This window comes from Microtus ochrogaster, chromosome 6 (genome assembly GCF_000317375.1).
Source record: "Microtus ochrogaster isolate Prairie Vole_2 chromosome 6, MicOch1.0, whole genome shotgun sequence".
Taxonomy (NCBI): Eukaryota; Metazoa; Chordata; class Mammalia; order Rodentia; family Cricetidae; genus Microtus; species Microtus ochrogaster.
The window spans coordinates 55,786,994-55,796,914 of NC_022013.1; the positions used below are offsets into that span (position 1 = coordinate 55,786,994).

The window sequence follows — 9,921 nt, forward strand, 5'->3', positions numbered from 1 at the left end:
CAGAGCCACATGAAGATGAACCCAGGTCTAGATTTCCCAAGCCTCACTGTAGATTTTGTCATTAGTGTGCCACCTGCTCTGTTGTCTTTTGTTTTATTTTGTTTTGAGGCAGGTTTTTATGTACCCCAGGCTGGCTTCAGACTCCCTGTGAGTGCTAGGATGACCGGCATGCCCTTCCAAGCCTGCTTTATGCACTGCTAGGGGTAAACCCAGTGGCTCACGCACGCCAGGCATGCACTGTGTTAATGAGCTATGTCCCTAACCCTTGCTTGTTATTTTTTTTCCCCAGCAAATGAGTTACTTTAAAAATGTCAGACTTTTATTTTAGTTTTATGGGTTTTCTTTTATCTCATTAGTTCTGTTTTATGACAGTCTCAGGTAGCTCAGGCTCCATATGAAGGCAGGGTGACTGAAATCCTGGTCCTCCCGTCTCTATTTCCCAAACCAGCTATTATGAGTGTGCCTTGCCAAGTTCTCTTTAGAACTTATTTAGGATATGATTATATACCACAAAAATTTGGCGTGATGGTGCACGTCTTTAATGCCAGCACTTGGAGGATGGCACAGCCAGAACAATCAGGAGTTCAAGGTTGTTTTCAGTTACTTAGTGAGTTCAAGGCCAACCTGAGTTACAAAAGACCTTATCTCCGAAACAACAACAAAAAGCTAATTTTTATTCTTCTTAATGTCCTATTCTAAATAATAGCTGTGAAATCACAGATGTAGTGTACTTAAATTTCAGTACATGTTAAAACATACAACATTATCACTAGCAGAGAGAGGCACGTGAGCATACTTTGAAAAACTGTAGTTCAACTGACCTAGATGGAAAACCTCCAGTGTACAGCCTAAGAAACAGGCATAGAGAAGAAAAAGAAGGTAGTCAACCAGCCCCATGACACTAGCCCAGTAAATAGAGCTGGCATTGAGTATGGCCAGGATGTCTCCAGAGGTTGTTAGTTCCTTTCTCAACTGAGTCCAAGTCTTGCATGGTGGATTTTATTAGCATGAAGGCTCTTTAGGGTCCATGACTTCCACAAGACTAACCTTCAGGTATCAGGAGCCCCTCTCTTGGTGAAAAACTGCCTTGATTTTATTCTGAGTGATGATAAGCTAGCCTCTCCTGTTAACATGGCCTTGGGGATTCCTCTTTATGGCTTCCATACTGCCTTTTCCAAATATCCTCAAGATCATCACAACATACACACAAACATACACACGCATGCACACACACACACACACACTCACATGCATGTGCACACATATGCACAATGCGCACACACATATGTATGTCTGCACACATATAGACATGCATACACACATATGTGGAGGGAGGGGAGATGGAGGAAGAGGAGTGCAACAGAACAACATGAAGACAGGGACCAGTGAGGAGGGAGGTCAGGCTCATCTGCTCCATTACTGGGCGACAGTGAACACTCTATCATGGAAATGTTTTTCATGCAAAAAGGCTTCTGCCCCACGTGGGGAAAGTTGGATGTTAATTACCTCGCCCTCTGATGGAGTAAAGGGTGCCTTAGTTGGCCTGGGATACTATAACAAAACATCAAAGAGTAGATGGCTTAAACAATAGAACTCTATTTCTCTCAAGCCTGAGATAAGGCGTGCCAGCATGTCTGGTCTTGCTTGGTGCAGTTCCTCTTTCTAGATGTTCACCAAACTACATCCTTGTTTGTTTGTTTGTTTGTTTGTTTGTTTGTTTGTTTGTTTGTTTGGAGACAGGGTTTCTCTGTGTAACAGTCCAGCTGTCCTGGAACTAGCTCTTGTAGACCAGGCTGGCCTTGAACACACAGAGATCTGCTTGCCTCTGCCTCAAGAGTGCTAGGATTAAAGGTATGCACTACCACACCAAACTGCATCTTCACAAGGTCATTGTTCTCATGTCTGTCCTTATATGAATATGAGAGTTGTGAACTACACTGCAGTCTAGAAAGATCCATACTAAAGGAGCATGAAGTTCACTCAGAACTCCCCATTCATGATGAATGAGCTCCCAAAGTTTTACCTTCAATGGCCATCACACTAGATATTACACTCTCAGCACTTGCATTGGAGGACACAACCTATCTTTAGCAGGGAAGTGCACATTCAAACATAGTTCATCTGTTGTATTATCAAGAGGGGCTAGGTGTGATGTGAGGGAGGTTGTAAACCAGCTCTTCTACGCTTGTCCTATCGGGAGCCCTGTCTTCTACCCTGGGGTCAAAAGGGCTCAACAAATAATCCACAGAAAGACAAGGACACCTGGAACAGAGGTGCTGAAGACAGGCCAATCAAAGAGGCTGCAGAAGATAGAGAACAGGACCACGGCAGGTCAGTCAGGTTGGACCACATCACACCCTAAGAGGCTGTCAGTACAATAGCTTCCGCCAGCAGCCCTGAGATTGAATCCAGGTCCCTGAGCTTCTGTAGAGCATCCTGAGAGCAGACACCTGCCTCTCAGCAAGCACCCCACATCTATCCAAACTACTGTATAGATCTCTTCCTCAACCTTGGCCTTGGGTGACACTTCTGCCTTTTGTCTTCACTCCCTCCCTCCTCCTCTCTGTTCTCTAAGGATGATTTAGGATATATGAGGAGACCATCACTTCCAATGATCTCTTTTGCTCATGATAGTCCTCAAACGCTTCATGCTCAATATGGAAAAAACTGAGGTTCAAAGATACCCATGCTATTACTATTGGACTAGGGATTTGGGGAGTCTGCAGTGACAAAGTTCATTCTTTTTCACATAGTCAAGCTATCTCTTTACAACCTATCTTTCTTTCCTCTATCTCTGCAGGTAGACAGTTGGCATGGAACACAGCCATCCCTCTGGTGCTGTTTGTGTGGCTATCATCTGCCTTTTGGGCATCCCTGCCCCTGATGGGCTGGGGCCACTATGACTACGAGCCTTTGGGGACATGTTGTACATTGGACTATTCTAGAGGTGACAGGTGAGATGGCACTTGTAGCTTTGAGGATCACCTCTACAGGGATCTTGACTTTAAGCTTCTGTGAGAAGGGTGTTCCAGTTGAAAACTCAACTGGAACAATGTCAAATTTGGGGGAAACCCAAAGGAGCATTATGCAGTGGGTCATTGGTCTGTGTCAGTTATAACTATTATGGAACTCCACTATCCTTTGGCCCTGGTCAGCACAGGGAGTTGTCTTGGTGCAAAATGCATTGATTTGGGGAGGCACCCAGGCCCTCAGACAAACATATCTAGAGCATATAAGGACTTTGCATAGGTAGGGACCTCCTGGCATGGAGATACGTCCTCCGCATGTAATGTGGGCTAAACCCTGTCAAAATAGGATTGAATACATGCAGTCTCCATAACCTTGGAATTTTCTTATGCTATCGCACCATCTGTGTGGCTCTGGGGAGAAAGAGCTTAGAAAATCCATCAGGTATCAATTTTGGGATTGGTCACAACGGCTTCTAGCTCCATGCCTCCCACCTCTCCCCATCTTGTTTTCAGCACAGTTACACTGGATTTGTGTTTTACAGACAAGGCAGACTCATTTGCCCCTGATAACAGGCTTCTCATGTGAAACTGACCTATGCATTTGGATGGTCCTAATAATGTCCTACAGAACATCACCCAACAAGGATTCCTTATACTTCTCCTTAGTGAACAAGTAAAATGTAGCCCTTGAGAAGCCTCCCCTTCATGAAGTCAGGAATGCATCCTTGTGACTCCCAGTTGTTTCTGGTCATTCTCCCAGCCCCTCGAGGCCTGAACTGAGACCACAGGCTCTTTGGCAGTCCCTTTAATGAGTTTTGCACTGTTGATTTTTGAGACACTAGCTCAGGCTGGCCTGGAATTCACTCTAGAGCCCAGGCTGGCAGTGGACTTGTAGCAATCCTCCTGCCTGGCCTCCCAGGTGTGAATCACCATACCCAGCCCCTTCACTGACTGCTTAAAGAGATAGTACCCAGTCTCCAGCATCCATGGGTTATTTTCAAATGTTTGTGAAAAATTAAGAAATGTCCTTGGATATTCTTTCCTCTCGGCCCACTGATACCTTCAGAATTTAGTGAATTTATTTCCCAAATTGAAGAATTCTATCCACCCTTGGCCAATAAGACAGCAGGGCTGAGTGAGCATTTGAGCTTGAAAAACAAATCCTTTCTGAGCTCCTGGTTCCCAAAGGCAAACTTCATGAAGACCTATGGCTCCTGACTACCCAAGAGAGATCAGCTGGGCACTGGAGCACCTACTATGTGCGCGTGTCTAAGATGGGGTGCCACCACTCACTGTCCAGCACCGATGGACATCCTGATGGTAGCATCCTGAGCTGCTGGTATCCTGGGTGAGTTGACCTCTGTTTTTCTCCCCTCTGCCTGTAGAAACGAAATCAGTTTCCTCTTCACCATGGCCTTTTTCAACTTCCTGGTACCCCTTTTCATCACGCTCACTTCGTACCGGCTCATGGAAAACAAACTCTCCAGGAGTGGTCATCTTCCGGTAAGAAGCTAGCTCCTGCAGCAGCGGGGGCCTCTGGGTCCTCTCAGAGACCCTGGCAACATTCATGGCACGACAGAAGTCAGGATTTTGCAAAAGTCATCAGAAAAAAAAAAAACCCAGCTTGCATAGATATATTGTTAGGGCTAGAAAATACCTTCCTGTTGCTCAGATTTCCAAAGCTTAGGCAGCAAGGGCCCAAACAAGACTGATTTGTGCAGACCTTGCAGGCCCGAGATCCAGGCTCCCGCATTACATCCTGCAGGCTGTTAATGCTTCAGTCTCCCTAGGGATTTGAGGCCTGGCATTAAATTGCAGGACTCTTCAAATGCTGCTTTTTAAATTGCTTTGAGATGTTTAATTTAACCACATTCACAGGCTATTACCCACCACATCAAACCACACCTGCGAGCACATTTGCCCAAGAAAACGATGCTTTAAAATAAGACCTCCTGGCCAGCTCAGAATCCCCATATTAAAACTCCCGTGCCAGAGATGTTCATTTGACTCTGCCCCTTAATCAATTAACAAATGAGCCGTAACTGGCAGCAAAGGGTTGTTTTTAAGGAAAGCAAATATTGATATTGTAGACATTATATGTATTTTCACTTCATCTTTGTGAATCTTTTCTAATGAGCGGAAGCTTTGTCACAGACTGGGAGGAGGTGCAGAGAAGGGAGCTAAAGGACTCACCAATACCCCGCATTTAGTAACAGCAGAGGTGGACCAAATCCCAGCCCTGGAGCTCTTCCACAAAGTGCTCGATTTTAGTGCATAAAAATATTCTTTGTAGTAAGACAACATGCCACTGAAATTTATTCCTGGGAATTAGAAAACAAGATTATATATTACTTTCATCTGTGGATCTAACTAAAATGTCAAGGTTTGCCCTGGGACAAAAATCCTGACCCCGATCCTGGAGGCCAGAGCGCTACCTCCTCGATTCTCTTCCACATTGCTCACCTCAACATTAAAAATTATTTGTATTAATTCTTTGAGAACTTCATACAGTGTGTGGTTGTATTCTATTCAATCCACACCCCTTCCCATAACTCCTTTCAGGTTCACCCCTACTTTCTTTATCCCTAGCTCACGTTCTCTTTTTAAATAACGTAATCCACCAACCCCAATTTGTGCTACCCATATAGTCCACATCCTTGAAGGCCACCAACTGGCCATATCTGCCTGTCTTTCTAGGTCTGGGTTTCAGTCAGTATGTTTTCCAGTTCAACCCATTTACCTATGAATTTCATTTTCTTTGCAGCTGAATAAAATTCTGCTGTCTATTGTTATCCATTTTCATGATCTATTCATCAGTCGGTTGTCTTTTCTACTGTCTCTGTGTCCTAGCAATTGTGAACAGAACAGCTGTGAACATAGGTGAGCATGTGTCTCTGAGGTAGGAAGCAGAGTCCTTTGGATACCCAGGAGTGATATTATTAGGCCATATGACAGATCTGTTTCCATAGTGACTGCATCAGCTCACACTGCTCCAACAATGAATGTCACTGCAACTCAAAACAATTTAACAGGAGGCAAAGGCAGACTGATCTCTGCGAGCTCAAGGCTACCCTGGTCTACATGGGCATACACACATGGAGGTCATAGGACAACTCACATGAATCAGTTCTCACCTTCCACCATGTGGGTCCCGGAATTGAAGTCAGATTGTTAGGATTGGATATAAGGGCATTTGTCTACCCAGCCGCTTCATTGGCCTTTCCCACCCCAACTTTGATCTGTACACATGAAATTTTCACACTTATTGGGGGTTCCATCAGCCAGAAGACCACTGCCATGATTTCCTCATCTTTCTGAGGCATCAGCTCTGCTTGCTCAAGCATTGGTCACTATCCATGGCACCAAGGTTCCAAGAAAAGCTTGGAGCTTCTGGAGATGGAACTGTCTACTGTAAGGAGCTAGTTTCCCTCCTCGCCTCAATGTCTGTCTCCCAGGAAGACGCTCCATCTGTCTTCACTACACGTTTTTCTCCAGAAGAGGTCTAATTCACAAGAAAATAAAAATGGTTCCTGGTTCACATTTGAGGAGCATCGGGGGAAGGAGTTCACATGGCTGTGAAGCCCAAAAGTCAGTGCTTACTGCCTTTGCCACTCTCCAGGTTTTTGAGAGGGAGACTTTCACTGAACCTGGAGCTTGCTGCTTGGCTCGACTGGGTAACCAGTGAGCCTCATGTATCTTTCTTGTCTCCGCCTCCCAGTGTTGGGATTACAGGCATGTGCCACCGCATCTCGCTTTTCACATGGGTGCTGGGTGTCCGAATTTCATCCTTCTGCTTGTACAGTAAGGCCGCTACCCACTGAGCTGTATTCCCAGGCTCACTGCTCAACATAGTTTAAAGATTCAACATTGAAGGAAATGTGTCTTCATCCAGTTAAATCTCCTTTGCTATAGAGTCATGTCAAAGAATGTTGCTCACTATCCATCCTACCCCAGTTCCTACCTCCAGGCAACTCAGCTCTATCATACCATTTTATAGACAAGGAAACTGAGGTCGGGTAGGCTTAAATACCAGGCTTAAGTCTACCTAGCCTTTCAAGGCAAAGAGCTCATGTGCTACCAGGATATTCTGCTGGATCAACCCCTTCCTAGAGCCTGTCCTGTGCTAGGAGCCCTGCCTCTGCATGACTATGGCCACCTAGAATGAAGGATGCTTCTTCTGATGTTTCCTCCCTAGGTGAACACCACTCTGCCAGGCAGGATGCTGCTGCTGGGCTGGGGCCCCTATGCCCTCCTGTACCTATATGCAACCGTCGCAGATGTGGGCTTTATCTCTCCCAAGCTACAGATGGTACAGACTCTTCCAAAGCCCAAAGAATCCCCTACATCTTCACATCTGTCTGTCTTGCTGTATCACACCTTCTGGCTTCCTGCTAACTCACCCACTTGGTCTCTCTTTCATTCCCCTCCCTCTTTCTGCCCTTAAATGTTTGCAAAGTACAAAAAAAAAATGTTTTTGTTCTGAAGTGCCCCTTCAACCCTTGGGCCATACTGAGATGATAGAGACAGCTAGACATGGAGTGAGCATGTGCTCTGAGACCAGGGGCTGGGATTGACACCCAGGTTGGGCATGGGTAGGATGTGGTAGGGGGTTCTGTGACATTTGATGAACCATAGACATCTACCAGAAAAGACTCGGAGGCTGAAGAATCAAATGATTGGCAGTTGTAAGGGGATGAGTCATAAAGTGGGCCTGGGAGAGACGTAGAGGCTTCAGAGCATTTATCCTGGGTTTTTTCCAATACAACAGGTGCCTGCCCTCATTGCCAAAACCATGCCCACAGTCAATGCCATCAACTACGCCTTGCCCAGTGAGATGATCTACAGAGGAGTCTGGCAGTGCCTGGCTCCACAGAAGAGCAAGCAGAACTGAACCCAGCAAGATTCTTCAAGGCGCTGCTCACAGTCAAGCCTACCTCTGCAAGCTTGGGCTGAGTCCCTGGCAGGAAGATGCCCTAGCACACTTCCCAGCAGCCCCAGAGACATGCTGCCATGTCTATGTCATGCTTATCCAGCAGCCTTGAGAATCCTGTTGAGTCCAGAATTAGGCTGGATCCAAGAATTCAGATACTAGGTTCATGGAAAGAGTACTAGTCTCTGCCCTTTCTTTACAGATGGACAAAGAGGCCCTGGAAACATAACTCTCTCTGAACTTAGTTATCTGAAGCCCAGAGCAAAGACATCATTATGAACTAACAAAGATGCCGTATGGTTGAACAAGCTAACATACTCGCCAAGCACATAAAATGTTTACTGAAACAGAGCTACTGAAATAAGCCTTGGCCATGTTCTACATGAGCCCAGTCTTAAAATAAAAGGAGACAAAGCCCTGGGGTTGTTTTTTTTTTGAAGGGGGGGGGGACACATCTGAGGCTTCCAGCTTTCAAATAACACTTATTGTAATGGTATCGATGGCTTTTTCTGCCCCTTGCTCTGTGTCCCATATTGTAAGACATGATTCATATTGTGAGATGACAGTAATGATGATTTGACCATACAGACTGAGGCAGATCATGCAGGTTACATCCTGCCTGAGTCAGCCACCAGCACCAGAATTCAAAATGAGTCCTTGGTTATGTGAGATTTGGATTGAAGTTTGATTTAAAATGTTCTGGAACTCATTGCCAATATTTTTAAAAAAAATGGAAGCAATTGTTTAAGTGTCCAGATGTCAGGAGATGTGGAGCCACAGCTCTGCCTTCCTCTTCACAGTGACAGTTTGCAGAGCTCAGGGTGCCTCTTTGCCGAGCCCTTTGCCCAGAACACACAGGATCCTGTTCCAGCTCAGATGTTTCCTGTAGAGCCCATGTGCTTCTGGGTTTGTGACACTAATGGAGGGGTTCCAGCTACCTTTAGATGTTCACCTGTGTCTTCTACAGAGTCAGCAAGTCAGGATCAAGACATACTAGGTGCAAAGTCCTGTGTGAGACCCGCTGTCCTGGAGGAAAGTGGGGATGATTGACAGGGTGATGGAGCCCATTCTGGAAGTCTAATGGTGGAAGGAACAGATGGCCCAGGCTCTGTGAGAGATAGAAATTACATCTTATGAAGCCAAGAACCTGAACAGGCCAGTTTCTGGGGATGAGGGGTGGTCATGAGAATAATTTGTAGACTTGGGTCTTCCACCTGGTTCTCCAGATGCACAAAATCAGGTCACATAGAAACAACCCAGAAGGCGCTTGCATAAAACAGAGTCCTTAGCCAGGCATGGTGGAGCACACCTTTCACCCAGCACTTGGGGGTCAGAGGCAGGTGGTTCTCTGCGAGTTCAAGGCCAGCCTGGTCTACAGATTGAGTTCCAGGATAGCCAGGGCCACACAGAGAAACCATGACTTGGAAAAAAGAAAAGCAAAAACAGCAACACAACAAAAACCAGCCCTGTTTAGTTGTTTTGCAGGATGAATTAAGGAAGAGAAGAATGGGGTGCCTTCCCAAGAGACTGTTTTCTGGATTATGTTCTGAGCTGGGTGCTGTGCAGACAAGGTTACACTTGACCATACTTCAGGACCCACAAAGGATGCTTGACTTAGGCCGTGGATAGAGAGAGAAGCCCGGAGATCCCAGAGTATAAGCTGGCCTTGCACATGACTCGGAAGCCCAGGTAGAAATGATTGAACAATTGCACCCATGCAAGTGCAATTAGGCAGAACAATATAGGGATTATAAAGACAGTGCTGGAGTTCCTGCCTATTATCTTTAAGTCCCTACCACGGAAAGGAACCGTTTTTCTTCCTCTATATGAAGTAAGAAGTATGTCATCCAATTTACAGTCAACACAGTTCAGCTCTGTATGCCAATGGAATTTGAATGTGTTTCCATGTTAGCCCCATTCTGGTTAGAAAAAAATCGTGAAGTTTAACCAGAAAACTTAAATGCCACCATGGTTTCTCAATTTTCCTTTAAAGGGCAGACCAGTTAGGAGAAAAACTCCATA

The 9,921-nt window shown here is 45.6% G+C and overlaps 1 protein-coding gene across 1 annotated transcript in view; it reads left to right on the forward strand.

Annotated features, from left to right (window-relative positions):
* Positions 1-8,263, forward strand: part of Rgr (retinal G protein coupled receptor) — a 12,171-nt gene extending 3,908 nt beyond the window's left edge. Inside the window, exons 4-7 of the mRNA XM_005348668.2 lie at positions 2,801-2,954; positions 4,355-4,472; positions 7,165-7,278; positions 7,738-8,263. Of these exons, the coding sequence (XP_005348725.2) occupies positions 2,801-2,954; positions 4,355-4,472; positions 7,165-7,278; positions 7,738-7,860 (509 nt within the window). The 3' untranslated portion in view covers positions 7,861-8,263. The remainder of the gene's footprint in view (positions 1-2,800; positions 2,955-4,354; positions 4,473-7,164; positions 7,279-7,737) is intronic.
* Positions 8,264-9,921: the final 1,658 nt, after the last annotated feature.